The sequence below is a fragment of the Podarcis vaucheri genome (assembly GCF_965113315.1).
Source record: "Podarcis vaucheri genome assembly, chromosome: 3".
Lineage (NCBI taxonomy): Eukaryota > Metazoa > Chordata > Lepidosauria > Squamata > Lacertidae > Podarcis > Podarcis vaucheri.
Window position 1 is genome coordinate 91282514 of NC_138761.1, and position 22494 is coordinate 91305007.

At 42.4% G+C, this 22494-nt stretch overlaps 1 protein-coding gene across 11 annotated transcripts in view; it reads left to right on the forward strand.

The window, feature by feature from the left end:
- KHDRBS2 (KH RNA binding domain containing, signal transduction associated 2) overlaps window positions 1-22494 on the forward strand; it is a 431403-nt gene that overhangs the window by 66808 nt on the left and 342101 nt on the right. Inside the window, exon 1 of one of the 11 annotated variants that reach the window (XM_082218364.1) lies at window positions 1164-1553. The exons of 9 other annotated variants lie outside the window; for them this stretch is intronic. In XM_082218364.1, coding sequence (XP_082074490.1) covers window positions 1463-1553 — 91 coding nt within the window. In that variant the 5' untranslated portion in view covers window positions 1164-1462. Of the gene's footprint in view, window positions 1-1163; window positions 1554-22494 lie in introns of those variants that run through there. One more of the 11 variants, XM_082218358.1, reaches the window with a different exon arrangement.

Genomic DNA, 22494 nt, shown 5'->3' on the forward strand with positions numbered 1-22494 from the left:
CCTCTTGTGCTTTAACAGTGCCATGCACCACCAAAGGGCTGGTACTTTTCTGCCTTTTGGCTTGCAGCTATCATTTTCTTTTACCCCATTTAAAGCATTTCTTTATACTGTCCTTCGTGAAAACTGAATCCAGGGCAGTTTGCAGTGCGAAAAACGAAGCCCAGGTTTAATCTTGCTACCTCCTTCTGCTTTTTTGTGTGTGCTCAGAATGGAGGGAGATTGTATTCCCCATTTTATGATCAGGCTTCTTTCCCTAGTCGGATGGGGAAGCATTTCCAGCACTGTTTCTGTCTCTTTGCACACACTGCCAGGAGGAGACTGCAGCTTTCAGCTTGACACTTTTCTTTCTCTACATCTGGTGAAGGCAACATGTTCGCTCTCCCTTTTATGCTCTCCAGTCATATAAAAAACCTACCTGGATCGAGTCAAGCTGCTGTACGGTGTTTATAGTAAGGACAGGGCAATGAATCAAACCTGCAATGAGTATTCTGCCCCCCCCCAACGCCGCCACTATTTTAGATGTACCAGTCATAACAATCAGCTCCCCACCACACCACCTTTCAGCAGTCCCGACAGAAGATGGGATGAATAAGGTTGATCCCCCTTGTAAAACTTAAATATTGGTGATTAAGAGCACAGCACGTTCCAAAAGGTGACAACTTTCTTGGCTAGCAGGATGTTACAAAGAGTCTCTGGGTGCGTATTAAAAGCAGCCAAGCAGCACTGCAAACCAGTAAAATATGCGGTGACCGGGCTAATTGCTTTCCCTAAGAACCGAATTGCCAGGCGTTTATGAGGGCGGCGGCGGGGGGGGGGGTGCAAGTGAAACAATTCGGCCCCTGACTGTAACCCAGCGTTGGGTCTGCTGCTGCTTCAGACGCCGAGTCTAGGTTGCTCTGTCCTTCGTCCTGCTTCAGCACCTTGGACAGCGAGCGGAGCGCCTGGTCCTTTTCCCTCCCCTCCTTCCCACAGACAGCAGCGCTCCTGTCTCTTCTCCCCAACCTGCCTTTCAGCCGGCGAGGTTGGGTGGGAGCCAATCCCACCGCAGCGCTGCCCCGCGCATCCCCGCCTTCCAGCCTGCGACCACCAATGTGAAGGGAAGGGAGATGGGTGGGAGGCTTCTTTTCCACACCTCCCTAGTTAAAGCTTCTGGTATGAGGCTGGCGCTCAGTGGCGGGGGGAGAGGCACACACGCAGACGGGCGAGCAAACGCGCGCGCTGCTGGAGGGAGGGGAGCAGGAGGGAGGTGGCCGCGGGAGCGCTGTCCGGGGTCCTGAAGCGGGGACTGAGCGAGGGGTGTTGCACCTGCCGCCGCTTGGGTGCATGGGGAAGTGAGCCATCCCAAGTGCCACGAGCAAGGGGGAGGGCGAGAGCCGAATCTCACCCGGGGAAGCTCCTGCCACTGTCCCTTTCCAGCACCACCTCGGGCAGGCAGCCGGTCCAAAGTGCCACCGAACATACTATGGAACAGGAGAAATATTTACCCGAGCTGATGGCAGAGAAAGATACCTTGGATTCCTCCTTTGTTCATGCGATGCGCCTTTTGGCTGAAGGTAAGACTTCGCTCGCCTCCCCTTAACGCGGAGATCTCTCTTGCTTCTCTCTTGTTTCATTTCTCTGCGTTGCTGCTGCCTACAGCGAACTGTTAATCTCCGCTGCTGTCTTGAACCAAACTGAGACGGGTTAAGAAACGTGCAGAAGCACATCCGTTGTTGGGAGAGAGGGAGAGAGCGCACGGCTATTTCTGTGATAAGATCTCAGATCTACATACAGGGAGCGGTTTCCCAGACAGAAGCGGGTGATTGGGAACGACTTAATCGCATTAGAGATTGCAGTGCTCAGGCAAGTCAGAAAGTGCAGGGGAGAGAGAGGGGTCGAGTTTTGCTTTAGAAAACACGCAGGAAATCCTCAGACACTGTCTTCGCCTTGACATAGACATGCGAACGGGTGCGCAACAGTAATCTTAGCAGGGGGGACGGTATACTGGCAGCATTGCTTCAAGGTGCAAGGTTAAGCCAGAGATGCTGACAGGTTTCTGTAGAAATGCTGTAGGACAAGTAGGGCAGTTTGTGTTCATGGCAAGACTCCGGAAGAAGAGCCACTTCCCTCTTCTAGCGTCAGTCCAGTTTGCAAATGAATAAGCAACAATTAGGCATGCTGTGAAATGTGTTGGACGTGGATGTTCTGGGAAGAAAGGGCAGACTCTTAGGGAGAGACAAGACTCAGGATTCTCCCCGGTTCTGCTCTGCAATAGATTTTTGGAGCTAGCATACAAAACAACTTCTGCTCCTCAGTATACTGAGCATTCCCATTGCCAAATACAAATGTTGCCAGTATCTTCCACTTAATAAATAACTACCAGGACTGTAGCCATGATGGTTGCTGCATTTCCATGGAAAGCGTGTGTTTCCACAAGAAGATTTTATTTATTTTCATACTCCTAGTTAATATTGAATTCTCTCCTTATTAAGTGAACAACTGAAGTTGAGTTTTTGTGGCAGGCAGAGCTACAGTTCCTCCTTTCATTTGAACAAGATCCTATTGTCTCACTTGAACTCATTACGTCTTGTGTATATGTGCTTTTTAATTTCATACTCAGCTATATATGGCAAGAGCTAAACCCATCACAGTGTCTATAATTCAGCAGTGCTTTCATTTCACTTCATTTGGTTCGTATTTGCCTTGTTGGGTTCACCCTGTCTTTCTAGGAGACGGAACAGGACTCTGTTCATCATGGAGTTGTGCTGTGGGATTCACCATTTTGAGCTGTCAGCATTGCTGGTCAGTCACTAAATAAAACTTTGCAAGTTGTGCCTTTGTCTAACTGTTCTAGTCACATTAATCTGTGCCCAAAAAAACCTGAGGTACAAAAGTATCATCACCAGAAAAATCTCCCTTGAACTTATCCCTTGAGCTTTTGTTTCACTTTACTTGTATACTGTTTGTATACTTTACTTATATCCTCTATTTCTGTACTATTATTGTTTACTTAGCACGTTATTGGAGGGTATAAAGTATGAAGAAACTCTGGTAGGTAAATATGATTATGCTCCGTAATTAGTGATAATGTTTAGATAGAAACAACTATACAGAAATCTAGGAATACATGCAAGGACATATGCCTCTGTTCCAACTTAATTTGATGTTTAAACACTCATAAGCTGAAAAGCACTAAATTCACAATGCTTAAAAGCACTAAACATGTTTACTTAGCTGAGGAATCTTCAGGTCTTCTTAAATGACACAGTATTTATTTGCAAACCACAATAAGGCAGTGCTTCTGTTGAGAATGGGAATGCTGATATGAATCAATGCTGGATTTAATATACTTATAGTAGCTGCTTTTCTTCTATAGAGGGGGGGGGGGGACCCATACCCATTTCTGCAGGAGATACTTTGGCACCCATGGGATAAATTTAAGTTTTCTCTCTAACGTTGTGGGTGTAGTTTTCTCTTTTCCCAGCAGGGGGAACTATGTACTGAGACACAGTGGGAGTCTCAAGAGAAGTGAGGGGTGGGGTAAGAGAGAGAGAGAGAGAGAGAAATAAGGGTGTGGGGAATTAAAATATACAACTATTTTAAAAGCCAAAAATAAGAGCAAGACTATGAAATATATGTTCACAACTGCCTTTCCTATTAAAGCTAGGAATCAACTCAGAACGGCTCACAAGCTTTAGTAAACTGTGGCTATGGCATTTCCACCCCATATGCTGTAGGTGAACATATGTGAATATTAAAAAGAGACTAAGGTGAACTGCCTATGAAAGCTGCAGAGAATGCTAATGTGAGATTCCCACCAGCTACCTGGCATTATCACTCAAAACACCATCTGTCAAGGTTTCTAGAGCCACATTTTAGATTCCTTTAAAGAAAACACTACAGAAATTAAACTTTCATTGTAGCGATCCACAAACTACATGAAGGGTAACGGTAAATGCCATTGCTTGCAGGCAGCCTTCTGGGAAGCAGGTTATAAACATTATACCACCGTTTATCCAAATGCCCAGCAAATAGGAGACTACACAGCAATATTACTGTTGCATCCCACCCCAATCTCTGAGTGGTGTGAGATTCCAGGGGTTCCAGGCACTTACCAAGGGTTTGTGTTTCCTTTTGGGAATGAGGCAGGGCAGAGACTGTGGTGTCTTTATCATATATGCCAGCAGAGCCCCCTTTCCTTTGTTCTCTTAATCACCTGGGTGATCACCTCAACACAGGAAGCTAGCTTGGCTTATGTTTTAACACTTTCTGGATTCAGGGGTTAGAAGGATCTCACATACAGCCTACTTCTCACCCCCACCTCACCCCTCAAAACCCTCATAACATTACTTTACTAGCCTTTAAAATGACATCTTTACTGGAATTATAATATTGCTATCTGCTATATTGGCTATTATTTGCTAATAGAGGGATAGCCTTTTAAATCACAACTTAGGAAGTCCTTTTACTAGTAATGTATTTCAATTACATGCACAAGGTCCTCTTTGTGTTTCAGGGCTTAAACTTGAAAGTGATTCTTCATGTCACTTGCTAATGCTTGAGGGTTAAAGTCAGACAAGCTCAAGCAGAACTCTTAGGGATATGTGTAAAGAGAGTTTAAGTTAAGGATATCTGATTAAATTATGAAGAACCTCTGCATTTTCTTAGGGAATAGATCTTCCGAGCCTAGGAATGACTATTAGTATGCCTTGTCCAGTATGCATAACTTATTTTTGTAATGGCTAGTTCTAACACCTTCCTTAAAACCTTACTTATATTTCAGTAAGGAAAGGGGCACTTATAAATAAACCAGCATCAATAATACTGAGCTCTAGTTCAGTTATGTTAATGGTAAGGATCCAACATACGGAAATATTTAACATCATTTGTAATTTGTGAAGTTTGGAATGGTCCTGCATCAGACAGTGCAAAGACATAAGACTGCAATCCCATACACTTTCTTGGGAGTGCTTTCCATTGAATCCAGATGCTGCAGCTCAGTAACTTTGGACTAAGCATCCACTCGACTGAGCAGTTGTACTCTCAGTAGAAAGTGTACAGGGGAATGTTGATTTATCCACTTTGTTCTGTAACCAAAGTATGCAGTCCTGGTTCCTATTGAAACGAAATATACTGTGAAATGTTAATTCTACAACTCTATGCACACTTACTTAGGTGTAAATCCCATTGAATTCAGAGGGGCTTGCTCCTGAGGAGACATGTATAGGATTGCACTATTAGCTGCATACATGTCCCTTTGGAATTCTGTACAGATATGCTGTATGTTTGTATCTTAGCTTTCATACATTATATGGGCAAGCCCAGGGTCTAATGGTCTCACCACAAAAGCAAACTTCCTAGAGCCTGTTCTTTCTTCCCTGTAGCAGTATCATCTTTAAATCCTTTATATATGATTACAGATGAGCAGAAGCAGGGGAAATATTCAGATGCTGTAAAATCTCAAATCCTAAAAGAGAATTTCTCCATACTTATTGGATCACATTATGTGGCCACCTGTTGCAACAGGCAGCATAATTACTGATCCTTCTAAGTTCATTGTTACCAGAATTAACTGTACAGTATTTTGCAGTTAACCTTTCTAGGTGGCAGGTAAGAGATCATTGTACATCATTCAACCACGTAGTTTCCAGTGGCTATAAAGATATTTAAATACCCAGCAATGGGGATATTTAAACTGCTTATTTTATGTGCCATATTTTATTATTATTACCGTAGAACTTGGGGCAACTAATTCAGATTTTTATGTTGGGCACTGTAGGGCAAACATTATGTCATTTTTGAGCGAGCGCAAGTAAGCAAAGTAGGAGGGATCAGTCTGAAAACATGAATGAAAAAAACAACAGCTTGGTGATTCCTGACATGTGTGACACTGTCCGCATGACTCACTGGAATCTGCAGTTCCACTTTCTATTGTTTGTGGAAGTTTGCCTTCTCTATTTTAATTGTGTTTTTACATCACAATTTACCATGATTAGAAAACACAGCTGAAAATGCAAAGTTATGCAGATTGCAGGGTGGGGGGGAGGAGAATTTGATCTCTCCGTGGTCACGCTGGAGACTAAATTAGATGTTCTGTGACTCTGAAAAAAAGAGATCTGAACACTCATGAAGAATTTGCAGATAATATCCTCTCAGTGAGCAGCTGTGCTCAAAAGAAACAAGCCATGTTCTAGGACAGGGTTGAGCAAACTTTTTAATGTTTAGTGCTGTAGTCCTTTAAGGTAATTGCCAGGGGCAGCATACTGGTGGTGGAACCAAATGTGGGTGAGGCTGGACCTCAAGGTGCATGTGATCAGAGCCAAAGATGTATAGGGTCACTCTCTTTCTTTCTTCATGGCACTTCTTTCTTTCCTCATGGCACTTCTTTCTTTCTTTCTTTCTTTCTTTCTTTCTTTCTTTCTTTCTCTCTCTCTCTCTCTCTCTCTCTCTCTCTCTTTACCAATCCCCTTTTCACTTGTTTTTCTGTGTACATGGCCAGCTGCTTTTAAAACTCAGCCATATCAGTAACAGTGTGTGTGATGCAACATGGGAGCTTCTGCTCAGAGAAGAAAAGTCAAATATCCCTTTCATCACACAGGTACCTCTTTAGCACACTGAAGGGACCCTTCTGTATTACAGCTTTAGGCAAATGGAAATGTAGGTCTGGGTCTGGTGCATATAGATGGGAGACCACCTGGGAATCTTATGGATGCCATGTTGAGTTCAGGGGTGGGATTAAACTAATGAGTCATGTCAATGAAAGTACAATGACTTCTGCTTCTGCATGGGATGTTCCCCACCTTTTCTCCCCCCACGCAACCCTCCCCCCCCAAAAAAAAAAATTGGCTGTAGGAGGATCAGGAAAAAGAAGAGGGAGGAGAGGATGAATTGTTCCGTTCAGCAAGCCATAATGCTTGCCCTCATGGAGCAATTGTCTTAGTGTGATGTTAAATTCCTCCCAATGTCTAGCTTTTTGACTAAAGCCATGGAGAAGTTCACATTTAGACAAAGACACTTGGGTGTTATTATTTGAGATCAGATTCCACCTTTGCAAAGTGTGAGTGATTCATCACTTCATGCTTCCAAGTCAAAGCTGAAGCTGGATGAAATACATATACACGCCCCTCCTCATTTCTCTTACTGCAGGAAGATAATATGCATCTTTGATGCCCAAGTGTTCCCTTTGCACTCTGTTCATGCTTTCCCCCTTGCCTGTGCAGTGGACGCCCAATGCAGTAATTGCGAAAAACAATATTTCTGCAGATATTTACATCCATTTCTTTAGGCTTATCAAAAGTCCTAGAGGATCTTCACGTGAGCTTATGCTTATAAATACCTTTCCAGGCTTGAAATGAACATATATAACAAAAGCCAGCTCTTCTGCACCCATGTTTTCTTAGTTTCACAGCCTTGTTACAACTGTACAGTACAAGCCCTATGAAGAATGAATGGTTGATGAATGAATGAATGTGGTGCATGTTTATGTGTTTTTGTGTGAATGGATGGGTGGAGGTATGAAAGAGACAAAGCAACAGTGATGAATGGATGGAATGTGTGACTGAACATGCATGCATGGTTGTAGGGTAGGTGTGTGGATAAGGCCTCACTCATTTTTTGGTTTAGCACTGCCCATCACCAGCTCTAGCCCTTCCTACCATTGGTATGCAAGCTTTTGATCATGTTCCCCTGAGGGAATGAGGTCCTGAAAACTTCAAAACATTGCCCACTTTTGCCCTAGATGTGAAATTAAAAAAATAACAACTTTTAACATTATTTTCTTCTTGAAAATAATTCTTTCTTCTTGAATATAATTCTATTACAGTACTCAGAGCTAGAGAATTGCATGCCGCATAAAGTTTGCTTGACTCATTAATATATACTTCTGCTGGGAATCAAGAGGCTGTGATAAGGTCACTGCATGCAAATTATTTTCAACTGCAAGGTACACTGTTATGAAGAGTATGCCTTTCTTCTCAAAGTGAAAGGTTATTGCTTAATCCAGTGACCCACTGCCATTCAGGCACTTGCTATTTATTTGTGGATGGTTATAATTATCTTTAGCCTGCAAGGATAATTTATTAACTGATATTGTCTGTGCAGGGCTTGGAACAAAGATCAACTTATTGTAATGTAAGTTTACTTTATAATTCATTAAGTGTTGATGACATTAATTCAGTCTAAGTGGATTTCTGAGTTTTTGCTCTTTTTCGTGTGTTACAGACAGGAAGGGATCTTGCTTCAGTAAATAGCTAGCTGTCTTGCTTAGGATTGGGGTACCTCTTGGTGGTAATGTACTCATTCATGCAAATGATTGCTTGGTGTTTCTTCAAGTGATGGAAGAACACATATGTATAAACTAGTCCTAATATTTTATAACAGATGACTTAAATAATGCACCAACATCTTGAATCTTTTAGTTCTGCTTAAGTTTCTATGAAATCAAAAGCAACAAAGAATGATAAGTATGAATATGGGATTTCATTCTTGATTAATTATTGACTGGGGACAAATTCTAGGAGCAGATCTGGGTTATTCAGTTGCAGCAAAAAGGACAGAGTGTTTTCTACAGCTGCATGCAGCAGTAGATTGCAAGGAGAGCAGCTCAGACGGTCCCACATTTAAACCCAGATTTTTTTAAAAAGGATCAGCTAGTAGCCCTTGGAGAGCTGTTGCTAGTCAAATAAGATGATACTGGGCTTGGCAGAAAAATGCCAGCTGGGTACAAGGCAGCTTCCTGTGTTCCTTTTGGACCATGCATTTTAATAGGGAAAGGTTTGCTCCTCTCATAGAAAAGGTTTTGCTGTTGTAAACTAGTTATACCCTAAGTTCAGACTTGCTGGCTTTGTGGTTTAACATTGGTCCCTGCAGTCTAATGATGTGTTTAAAATTTACAAAGCAAGCATGTATATTCAGGTTCACTTAATGACTCAGTGTTCAGTGATCTGGACTATGCACTCTGTCTTGAAAACATAAGAAGTGCCTTGCTAGATCCATCTAATGCAGTATCCTTTGAAAGAATCCCAACCAACATCAGGCATTAGATGGTCCATCAGAAATTGGAAAGTGTTGAGCCAACAGTGGACCCCATCCCTAATCTTATACAGTACACACTTGTGAAACAGTCTCATTTATTTCATTGGAAGAAATGGGAAGAAATCTGACAGTAAATCCTATTGTTACTTATTTTGCCATGATAATTGCACGCATCGTTTAAGTCAGCGTACATACTCTTATATCCAGAAAGCGATACATTTTGTTGCCTGAAACAGTGCTTCTCCCTTGCCTGGTTAGGATTAACATATTAAACACTTGCTGCACCATTCAGATGCCAAGTCTTGCCGTCAACTAGCGCAGGGCTGGAGAACCATTTCAAGGCAGCAGGATGGATGCTTCAGTCCCCCAAGCCTTGCAGGCTATCTTGACTGGTAGGTAGGGCTGCCCACCTGCCATTCACTGGAAAGCACTATGGGGTCAGACCATGTGGGCAAATGCAGGGAGCCATTTTTTTTACCTACCCTACACCTGACATCATATATGATGTATGGTGTAGGGCAGTCAAGAGTCACTTGGCCATAATGGCCTCTAGGACTGAATGGTAAGGTCTACTAGTCCTGATTGGGCCCATTGGGCAGAGGTTCCTCCCTGCTGATTTAGTGCTTCTCTCATCTCACCCCCTGAAGCAGATTCATTTACCTTGTTGTGTGGCAGGGCTGGCCCTGATCTGACTTATCAACTCAAGTCATAATGTGTTTTATACAGTTAAAAGGGCAGCTGCATCAATGCCACAGCTTGCAGTGTTGGTTCCCTAGTGCCAGCAGTTAACCAAGGATATTGTTCCAGAATAGCAGCAGCTGCTATGCAAGGTAAGCCTCCATCCACACCAAGGGCATCATCAAAGTGCATCATCAAAGTGAGATCATGAAAGCAGGTGGAGCAGTTCAGAATTCCTCGCACAGAAGCCGAGCTAGTGTGTCAAGTTATTCTGACAGAATTTTGCAGCCACTGGGTATTGCTGTACTTTAGGGGTAGCGAATGTCTTACCCATCAGATCTTGCTGAATTCCAGATCCCATCTTCCCCTGACAATTGTCAAACAATATCTGGAGGGTACCATATTTGTTACCGTTCCTGCACTATATGGCAGAGAGGAAAGTATGAGGTCAAGTGATATTCTGTTTAGCTGAATAGACTTGCCTGGCTTACCTAGCAATGGTGGTGGTTTTCAAAATACCTACTACCAGGGAACTCTTGCAGTCTGCTGTGGAACTCATTGGTGTCTGGGACTCACTTTGGGGTGCATTTTCAGTTTGCATGGAGTCCTAGAAATGTCTAGAAAGCTTTGCCATCAGTCCAACCAAGCTGAGTGTGTAGCCTAAAACATGCCCAACACTACTGTGGCTGTACAGTGGACTGACCACCACTACTCTGGCAATGTCATTCAAAATGCTTTTTCATCTATCAAGGAACTCCTGTGAAGCTTCCGATGCTTGAAGTTTGAAAACCACTGCATTATACTTTCTCACCTATAGTGAGTTATGTAATTGTTGCATTTTATGGAACAATTCAAGTGACCTGCATTTGCTCACTGATGTGTGAGTTGCATAAAAAGCTAAACTGCAAGGAAGGTGATAACAAGAAAAGAATATATAGGTCACAGCCAGCCAATGTGGTGCCCTCCAGATGTTTTGGACTACAACTCCAATCATCCTCAGCCAACATAGCCATCCATTGGGGATGGAAGTTGTAGTCCACACATTGACTACTTCTGATCTAGAGTAAACTTTGATTAAAATTTTCATAGTTCATAGCATCTACAATTAAACTGGCCATATTTTATTAGGAGGTGGAACAATTGTTTCTGGACTGATATATATATATATATATATATATATATGCAGGTTTTGGTGTCTTCGGGTGTCTTCCCGTGTAAGAGTCGGGGTGTCTGTGCGACGTTTCGACGAGGTCTCACTCGTCATCTTCAGGCTGGTGCTTTCGGCTTCTTGTTACTGGAACAGAGCAGAATCTGGTGTTTGAGTTCCTATAAATACTGTTGAGGGGTGTGGTGTATAGCCTCCAACGTTCTGGGCAGAGAGGAAGTTCCTAGATTAGTGTGCCTTTTCTTCTTTTGTTCCTTGATTACTTGAGGGATATCTTGAGTGATTTCATGAGTGATATTCTGAATACCACTGGGTGGGTCATTAAGTGTAGATTAGTTGCTAAAGCTTTCGTGTCTTGACCTCTTGAGCTTGTGAAGAGTTTTTCTGAGAAGATGGCTGTGCTGCATTTAGTTGTGCTCTGGCTTGGCTTCGTGTATAGGGGCGAGCTGTGGTTTTGTGCCTTGTGCCAGCCAGATCTGTGTAGGGATTGCAGGGGGGTGCAGCATCCGGAGGTGCCACTATAGTTTGGCTACTGGATGGAGTCTGTAATATGTCTGTGGAGAGGGTCTGGGTTTGGGTCTGGTGTGGTTGATTGGTGACGGCGTTCTGTGTGCCTCTGGTTCTGGTGTCGGTTTTTGTGGGGAGGGCTAATTTCCAGATGTCTGGCAGGCGGGACGTGTCGTCACGCTTGTTCATGTTGTGAGGGTGTTTCTCTATCTCGATGGCTTCCATGATTATTCTCTTGTGGTGATGTTCCATGTTAAAGAGCAATTTGGAATCTGCAAAATTAATTTCGTGTCCTGTTTCTTTCATGTGTTGGAAAAGAGAGGAAGTTTTTTCTTCTTTTTTGACGGCATTCTTGTGTTCTGCGATACGTGCATTTATTCGTCTGTTTGTTTGTCCAATGTACGTGGCTGGGCAGAACACGTACATTGGACAAACAAACAGACGAATAAATGCACGTATCGCAGAACACAAGAATGCCGTCAAAAAAGAAGAAAAAACTTCCTCTCTTTTCCAACACATGAAAGAAACAGGACACGAAATTAATTTTGCAGATTCCAAATTGCTCTTTAACATGGAACATCACCACAAGAGAATAATCATGGAAGCCATCGAGATAGAGAAACACCCTCACAACATGAACAAGCGTGACGACACGTCCCGCCTGCCAGACATCTGGAAATTAGCCCTCCCCACAAAAACCGACACCAGAACCAGAGGCACACAGAACGCCGTCACCAATCAACCACACCAGACCCAAACCCAGACCCTCTCCACAGACATATTACAGACTCCATCCAGTAGCCAAACTATAGTGGCACCTCCGGATGCTGCACCCCCCTGCAATCCCTACACAGATCTGGCTGGCACAAGGCACAAAACCACAGCTCGCCCCTATACACGAAGCCAAGCCAGAGCACAACTAAATGCAGCACAGCCATCTTCTCAGAAAAACTCTTCACAAGCTCAAGAGGTCAAGACACGCAAGCTTTAGCAACTAATCTACACTTAATGACCCACCCAGTGGTATTCAGAATATCACTCATGAAATCACTCAAGATATCCCTCAAGTAATTAAGGAACAAAAGAAGAAAAGGCACACTAATCTAGGAACTTCCTCTCTGCCCAGAACGTTGGAGGCTATACACCACACCCCTCAACAGTATTTATAGGAACTCAAACACCAGATTCTGCTCTGTTCCAGTAACAAGAAGCCGAAAGCACCAGCCTGAAGATGACGAGTGAGACCTCGTCGAAACGTCGCACAGACACCCCGACTCTTACACGGGAAGACACCCGAAGACACCAAAACCTGCATTCCTGTACCCGTGAAAATCTACGAAAGCATATATATATATATATATATATATATATATATATATATATATATAGGCACAGAGTAAACACAGATTCCTGGATGCCAATAATGACCACTTTAAATTCAAGTGTTGTAGCTGTATCCAAGAATAAAGTGACTTGCAGAGCTTTGGAGATCTTGGAGATCCACAGAGCTTTGGGTTGGGGTGGCTGTTTGTATAGCCCTGCAATAGTTAGGTCTGTGTGTTTCTAGTGGGGAAAATTAATAAGCAGACGAGCCTGTGAATGCCCAACGTCTGCAGCTGTTGTGCATTTGTACCTTCTATCTCTTGCAACATTTCATAACAACCTGAGGAATTGCTAGTTATACTGTCTGGTTTCCCCTCACTAGGCCTTTAGCCAAAGGCGATTTCAGTATTAATGTTGTTCTGAAACTACTTACCACAGAGAAAGTCATATGCATGCTATGACTGGAATCAATTTGCTACTTTGGCAAAAGAGTAATAAATGGGAGATTGCAGAAGGACAACACACACATGTCCCTCCCCCCCCCCCACTAAATTATATAGCACACTCCTCTTTTGAGAAGACATTCTTCCTTCACCTATGAAGAAGCATGAGAGGGGGAAAATGATCAGAGATACATTTCAAAGTGTTTGCCTCTCTGTGTGTGTGTCTGAGTGTGTGTGTGTGTGTGTGTATTCCTTCCACCCCTCCACCAAACTGAATCCCTGAAATTCTTGAACTGACATGATACATCTTGTCAGAGCTACTAGTGGGCCATGCAAGGGCATGGGAGGGGGTATAACTTCCCGGGTGAGGAACGTGCTTCAGTCCCTCAGGAGTGGAAGTGATGCTACAGTGCACTCCTTGGCAAGCTGCATAAATCACAGGGCTTTGCAGCATGGGAGGCACTGACAGAGAGAGAAAGGCACTGAACTGTGCAGTACAAGGAAGGACTCTGCTGCATCTCTGCCATCATTATTTCAGCCTAGAATATTACCCCCTTGCTATTCTGCAAGAACTTTCAGGCATTGAAATGCCAGGTGTGGGCATTGTATGAATAAATACTACACATTGCACATCCTCAAGGCTGTGCAGGGGATGTTGCTGCCTGGACCAAGAACTTTATAACTAGTTGTTCTGGGAATCAAGGGTTCCCTTAATGTTTTCTTTACCATCATCTGAAAACCTTGAGCTACCTTATTACCTCTTAATGTTTCTTTGCCCTTGTTTAACTAATAATGTATAATGCCACTTATAAATGCCAAACCTTCAAGCAGTTTCTCAGAAATCCTCTATACTAATTAGTGAAATCGGTCCCTGAGTGATGTTCCTTGTGCAGGCAAAACAGCAGCATCTAAGAACAAGAAGGAGGTATGGACAGGCTTGGGAGGGCTCCAAGGTCTGCAGGAATAAAACTCACACATATAAATAGTCTAGAAAAACAATTCGGGTTGAGGAAATGGATTGGAATATCCTGGAAGTATGACTAGCTACCTGGTTGGTTGGTTGGTTGGCAACCTGAACATGAGCCCTCCACATGGTGACATTTGTTGCTGATCTACTTTTAAAGTTTAATGAATAAACCCCTTTCCGCAGCAAGTTATGTAATCTTTAAAAAGGATACTGTAAATTAATAACCGGTCCAGCCCCAAAACAAAGCAAGTAAACGTTTTGCAAACAAAAAAAGGAGGTCAGAGTGGTGGGAAAGAGAAAACATTGTAGAAATGTACACATATATACACACAGCTGACATGTGAGTTCCCAGTGTGGCTAGATAGTATCTTTGTAAAGGAAAATATTCATGTTATTCTTTCCATGAAAATGGCTCAACAAAAATCAGCATCCTGCAGTAATCTCAAGAAAACTTTTGAATTTTTTGTTGAGCCATTTTCACGAAATCACAAGATGAGCATTTTCCCTCAATTAAGGTGCTATCTCAAAATGCATTCTGAGCTTAGTATTTCTTACAGGTATTTTCCTTTTCTTTTTTGTGTAAAATTTGTGCATATAGAGGATTCCTGTCATTGAATGTGTCGTCTGAAATGTTTCATAAAATGAATAACAGAAAAGCACACATTAACTAGGAAACCCAGCACACACTCTGCAAATATAGAAAGATACATTCCTGGCTGCCGCTGCAAACTTCCCCTCCCACCAGTGTAAGTTTCCCACAGTCCCACATTCTGTTTCTTCGGTTGTCCTGTGCTGGAATGTGTTATGAAGTTGATGTCAAGTCAAAGGTCTAAAATCTCTTACTGTTCAGAATTTTTTTTGTAACTACAGTTAGAGCTTGGTGCTGATAATGCAAAGGTTGCAGGTTTGATCCCGTATGGATCCTGCATTGCAGGCAGTTGGACTAGATGATGCTTAGGGTCCCTTCCAACGCTATGATTCTACATATGATTAGGCATATGTGTCAAATTTCAGTCTGATATGAAAGTACCTTTACAATTCAGTTTCCACTTTCATTAGTACCATTGTCTCTCAACCTGGAAAGCCAGGCAATTGTTCAAAGAATGGAGATCTCCTCAAGGTGATATTGAGAGTGTAAGAAATTTTTTGAAAGATAATTTAAAGCACAGTTTTTGTCCTCCCCAGTTAGGGTCATGTGGTTTAGCGGGTAGTTATACTCAAAGTAGAACCATTTAAATTAATGAACCTAAGTCCATTAGGTCCATTAATTTCAATGGAGGTCATTCAACGTTGCACTCTTCTGATTGTTCCATCAGTGCAAGCATTTTGGCTTCCCAGATTGAACTCTCCCCCTTCCCCACCCCATGCACTATTCTGGGCGTGTGTGTGTGCATGAGGACACAAAGGGGGGGAGGGGGAACACCCCATCATGCAAGCAGAAGTCCTTGGTGAGGGCTTCTGCTGATGGGACGTACTGGTTAAATCATGCTCCTTGGGGCTGACCTAAGTAGTACTAATGTCACCTATAATCCTTCACACTTTTAATCTGTATATTAAGAAATTGTCTCTGGTCTTTAATTTTTCAGAATGGAATGGTCTTTAATTTTTCAGAATGGAATGGACTGGTCTTTCATTCATTCGTTCTACAGTGGTACCGCGGTTTACAAGCTTTTTTTTTAAAAAAAGATATTTATTAAAAGTTTAATAGTTACAGAAAAAAAAGAAGAAAACAATAAAAAGTTCACAATACATCAAAAATAAAGAGAAAAAAGACGGAAAAAAGAGAACAATACAACAAAACAACAAGAAAAGCAAAAACATTCAAAAAAACACATCCAATATTTCATATCTCTACCTTTCATTTACTTGTATCATCGACCTCCTCACACCTCCCTTTTTTGTATTCTTGTTCAATTAGCTATTTCAGCAAATCCTTTCCATCTTTCTCAATTTTTGTTCTATAATTTATCTAACACAATCTGACCTTAAATTTTACACTTTGGCCCATTAACAATCTATTTTTACTTAGTTCTTTATAACATTTCTGCTAAAACCATGTAACTTCATTCCAGCATCCTTCTAACATTCATTAATTTTACAATATTTCTGTAAATTTACTTTGAATTTTTTCCAATCTTCTTCCACCAACTCTTCTCCCTGGTCTCGGATTCTGCCAGTCATTTCCGCCAATTCCATGTAATCCATCAGCTTCATCTGCCATTCTTCCTGGGTGGGTAAATCTTGTGTCTTCCAGTGCTTTGCGATGAGTATTCTTGCTGCTGTTGTAGCATACATTAAAAAAAAGTTCTATCCTTCTTTGGCACCAATTGGCCGACCATGCCCAGGAGAAAGGCCTCTGGTTTCTTCAGGAAGGTATATTTAAATACCTTTTTCATTTCATTATAAATCATCTCCCATAAGTTCTTAATCCTTGGGCATGTCCACCAAAGGTGAAAGAATGTACCTTCAGTCTCCTTACATTTCCAACATTTGTTATCAGGCAAATGGTAGAGTTTGGCAAGCTTGACTGGTGTTATGTACCACCTATAGATCATTTTCATTAGATTCTCTCTTAAGGCATTACATGCCGTAAACTTCATACCTGTGGTCCATAACTGTTCCCAGTCAGCCATCATAATGTTATGTCCAACATCTTGTGCCCATTTGATCATAGCAGATTTCACATTTCATCCTGAGTATTCCATTTCAACAGCAAGTTATACATTCTTGACAAATTCTTGACTTTGGGGTCTAACAATTCTGTTTCCAATTTTGATTTTTCCACCTGGAAGCCTAATTTTTTGTCCAAATTATATGCCTCCATTATTTGATAATAATGGAGCCAGTCTCGCACTCTGTTTTTTAATTTTTCAAAGCTCTGCAGTTTTAGTCTATCTCCCTCTTGCTCCAAAATTTCCCAATACTTCGGCCATTTGGCCTCCATACTGAGTTTTTTCTGAGCCTTTGCTTCCACTCAGTTTACGAGCTTAATCCATTCCAGAAGTCAATTCTTAAACCAAAACAGTTCTTAAACCGAGGCAAGCTTTCCCTAATGAGGCCTCCCTCATCCAGTGCCCTTCCATCGTTCGGATTCTGTTCTTAGACCAAGGTAAAGTTCGCAAACCGGGACACTACTTCCGGTTTTGCGGAGTTTGTAAACCGAATTGTTCGGAAACAGGGCAGTTCTTAAACTGAGGTACCACTGTATATGTGTATGGATGCAAGGATCCAAAAATATATACTGAAAGTTAACCTTCCTAGATTATGAATTCCCCAGATGGTACTCCTAAAAAGTGAGTCATTTTTGGTATCAGTGTCCCTCATACACTGAAGAAGGCACACATGATATATCAGATATGTACTGCACTATCTGAAGAACCAGCTGGAACTAAACACTCTGCTTGTTACTTATGCAGGAGTAAGGGAAAGGGAAAGGGAAAGGGATAGGACCTCTGGACAGTTAAGTCCAGTCAAAAGTGACTATGGGGTTGTGGCACTCATCTCGCTTTCAGGCCAAGGGAGCCGACATTTGTCCACAGACAGCTTTCCGGGTCATGTGGCCAGCATGACTAAATGGAACACCATGACGGAAACCAGAGCACACAGAAACACCATTTACCTTCCCACTGCAATGGTACCTGTTTATCTACTTGCACTAGTGTGCTTTTGAACTGCTAAGTTGGCAGGAGCTGGGACAGAGCAACGGGAGCTCACCCTGTCGTGGAGATTCGAAGCGCCAACCTTCTAATTGGCAAGCCCAAGAGGCTCAGTGCTTTAGACCGCTGGCCCACTTATTCCCTAACTCTGAGCTGGGCTCACTGCAGAGCTGTGGGGATCCCTTGTGAGTAGAAAAGTGGACTCATTGAGTTCACTAGTCACTACCTGTTGGACTACTTGACCCTGTGATACTCTTCTGTTACAAGAATTATGAACACTTTGGCCAAGGTACCACTGTAATTCCTAAAGTAGCTACTTAGGTGTACACAACAAAATATTCCGGCTTGCAGGCACGGTCTGGGTATCATCAGGGAAGAGGGAAGAGTTCCTTGGGCCAGCAAAAATGGATACAGTGATTTCCTCCAAATCTAGCTGTTTTCATGTTGGGTCCCAGGAAGTGTTAAGGTTTGGGGAGAGAGTGGCAGGAACCAACCAATTGGTGAAGAGTAAACCACTTGGGACAACACCTGTGACTCATTACGCAGAGAGGTATTTTGTTGTTGTTGTTGTTTAGTCGTTAAGTCATGTCCGACTCTTCGTGACCCCATGGACCAGAGCACACCAGGCACTCCTGTCTTCCACTGCCTCCCAGTTTGGTCAAACTCATGCTGGTAGCTTCGAGAACACTATCCATCCATCTCGTCCTCTGCCGTCCCCTTCTCCTTGTGCCCTCCATCTTTCCCAACATCAGGGTCTTTTCCAGGGAGTCTTCTCTTCTCATGAGGTGGCCAAAGTATTGGAGCCTCAGCTTCAGGATCTGTCCTTCCAGTGAGCACTCAGGGCTGATTTCCTTAAGAATGGATAGGTTTGATCTTCTTGCAGTCTATGGGACTTTCAAGAGTCTCCTCCAACACCATAATTCAAAAGCATCAATTCTTCGGCGATCAGACTTCTTGATGGTCAAGCTCTCACTTCCATACATCACTACTGGGAAAACCATAGCTTTAACTATACGGACCTTTGTTGGTAAGGTAATGTCTCTGTTTCTTAAGAGAGGGATTAGTCCATGTCATTTAAATCAAAGGGAAGGAATTGGAGTATCCCCACCATCTCTTATTAATGTGAGGGAGATGCTTTGGACATAAATTGCTCTTTGCTGGATAAAGGTATGGATAGTCTCTGGGTACAGATAGGTTCTCTTAAAACAACAATTAATGGGGGAGGGGCTCTATTTTGTTACGGCATCATAAAAAGGGCTCTCCTGATTCATTATTAGCACAGAAGTTGCACTTGACTAGATGGAAGTGACTTACTCTCCTAGATAGTAGCTACTTGATGACAGAGTGTGAAAGTAGGCCTGCCATGTGGCAGTCGGAATCCGGATACATGGCAACCCACGTCAGAGGTCAAGATTTTGGCAAATTTCCAAATATGGCAACCCTAGTAAAGGGTTCCTTTGGCAAATGCTTATAAAATGTCAAACTATCAGTAGTTAGAATCATAGAATCATAGAATCATAGAATCATAGAGTTGGAAGAGACCACAAGGGCCATCGAGTCCAACCCCCTGCCAAGCAGGAAACACCATCAGAGCACTCCTAACATATGGTTGTCAAGCCTCTGCTTAAAGACCTCCAAAGTAGGAGACTCCACCACACTCCTTGGCAGCAAATTCCACTGTCGAACAGCTCTTACTGTCAGGAAGTTCTTCCTAATGTTTAGGTGGAATCTTCTCTCTTGTAGTTAATTTGAAAGAAGAAAAATGTTGGATTTCTCCCCACCCCCCAACACCGCTGTCATTTCATACAGGGTGATTTTATTCACTTTTAACTGAGTGTTCATACAAAACATAAATTATTGTTGCAGGAAGATGTATTTTATGGATTAACACAAGGTGTAGCCCAATGAAACTTCAGTATTTCAGCTACATACGTATATTAAGACCAGAAGTAGGTTGTCCATATGGAATGAAAACAGAGTGCTAGTTTCCCAGGAGTGGCGTTACTGTCTCTTAACTAGAGTGGAGAGAAGGAGAGAAGTGACATTTGGGAGGTCAGCAAGGTGCAGACACAATGGCAGGAGCATTAGACTGGTTCTGCTGGAAAGTCCACATCACACTGACCTCCCTACCGCTTGTCTCCACCCCCATCGTTCTGCCCGGACGCCGAGGTCCAGCGCCGAGGGCCTTCTGGCGGTTCCCTCATTGCGAGAAGCAAAGCTACAGGGAACCAGGCAGAGGGCCTTTTCGGTAGTGGCGCCCGCCCTGTGGAACGCCCTCCCATCAGATGTCTAAATGATAAACAACTACCTGACATTCAGAAGACATCTTAAGGCAGCCCTGTTCAGGGAAGTTTTTAATGTATGATATTTTAGTGTGTTTTTTTGGTTTCTATGGAAGCCGCCCAGAGTGGCTGGGGAAACCCAGCCAGATGGGCGGGGTACAAATAATAAATTATTATTATTATTATTATTATTATTATTATTATTATTATTATCCCCTCCCCATCTGTCTCCCAGTAAGCAGCAGCCCTGGGAGCTAATGTTGCAGTTCTGCCTCACTGGGTGACTTGGAGCTGATTAGGACTGAGCCAAAATTAGCTCACATTGTCCGCATGTTCATGAGTACACTCAGTTTTTTGCTCCTTGTTATTTATTACTATTGCATGTATATATATATATATATATCTGCACGTATCGCAGAACACAAGAATGCCGTCAAAAAAGAAGAAAAAACTTCCTCTCTTTTCCAACACATGAAAGAAACAGGACACGAAATTAATTTTGCAGATTCCAAATTGCTCTTTAATATGGAACATCACCACAAGAGAATAATCATGGAAGCCATCGAGATAGAGAAACACCCTCACAACATGAACAAGCGTGACGACACGTCCCGCCTGCCAGACATCTGGAAATTAGCCCTCCCCACAAAAACCGACACCAGAACCAGAGGCACACAGAACGCCGTCACCAATCAACCACACCAGACCCAAACCCAGACCCTCTCCACAGACATATTACAGACTCCATCCAGTAGCCAAACTATAGTGGCACCTCCGGATGCTGCACCCCCCTGCAATCCCTACACAGATCTGGCTGGCACAAGGCACAAAACCACAGCTCGCCCCTATACACGAAGCCAAGCCAAAGCACAACTAAATGCAGCACAGCCATCTTCTCAGAAAAACTCTTCACAAGCTCAAGAGGTCAAGACACGAAAGCTTTAGCAACTAATCTACACTTAATGACCCACCCAGTGGTATTCAGAATATCACTCATGAAATCACCCAAGATATCCCTCAAGTAATTAAGGAACAAAAGAAGAAAAGGCACACTAATCTAGGAACTTCCTCTCTGCCCAGAACGTTGGAGGCTATACACCACACCCCTCAACAGTATTTATAGGAACTCAAACACCAGACTCTGCTCTGTTCCAGTAACAAGAAGCCGAAAGCACCAGCCTGAAGATGACGAGTGAGACCTCGTCGAAACGTCGCACAGACACCCCGACTCTTACACGGGAAGACACCCGAAGACACCAAAACCTGCATTCCTATACCCGTGAAAATCTACGAAAGCATATATATATATATATATATATATATATATATATATATATATATCCCATTTTCCTCCAAGGAGGTCAAGCTGCTGCACATGGTTCTCCCACCAGACTAGCGGACTAGCAGATACAATTAAGATGTAGAAAATGGAGCCTTTCAAATTCAATGTTCATCAGACCAATATATTTCTGTGCAATTTTCAAAGGCTTCATTTTTTTTAAAAAAAGGGACCCGAAGGTATATAGCTAATAGCTAAATAAAGAAGGATTAATAACCTTTAATTTACACATTAAAGGAATTTAAAGGAAAAAGTAATTTACTTTTACCTCTTAAAATAGAATGCTCAAAAGCACTTAATGTCACCAGTCTAATCACAATGTTTCAAAAGGACTATAATTTCAGCCCTGATTTGTATCTTTGGCAGCATCTGTCTGATAGGAATTGCCGTTGTGATTATTTTTGTGCAAAATATATGCATGCATAAAGCACACACTGTGCCGGAGAGGTTAGCGCCACAGTAATAGAAATCATTTGCAGCTGTAGCTTCCGCCAAAGGTTAGAAATGTTAAATGAAACCTGCTTCCATCATTTGAAATTAAAGGAATTAACTGGCAGGTCATTTAAAATTCTTATTGGCAGCTGCTTTTATCTATTATATTTAATTAATCAAAATGTAATGGAAATCTTCTGGAGTTGCCTATTAAGCTTGGGGGGGGAACCACCATAATGTAGAAGTCAAAATTTTATATATATATATATATATATATATATATATATATATATATATATATGAGGGTTTCTTGCTTTAGGAATGAGTGGGGGCCCCCCAAACCTCTTACATTTGCATTTTTATAACTTTCCTCACTTTCCCATTTGATTTTCATTTAGAACTTTTCTGCTCATCATCTCCATTCCATTTGCCATTGCACTGAACTCTTCTCCCTCGTCTGCCTCTATCACTCCATTGCTCTCGCATTTCCTCCTCGGCGCGTTTCTCTTTTTGCCTCTCCTAATTTCCTCCACTGTTTCTTTATGGATGCTTATTGCAGTCGGTTAATGAGATATCTCCCAGAACGAACAAAAGGACTGGAGAAATAAGGAGATGGCTGATTAGAGCAAGAAGAGAAAGAAACAGCTGAGCATTGCTGCTAATTTTTAATTACTTCACATCTCCAGTTCT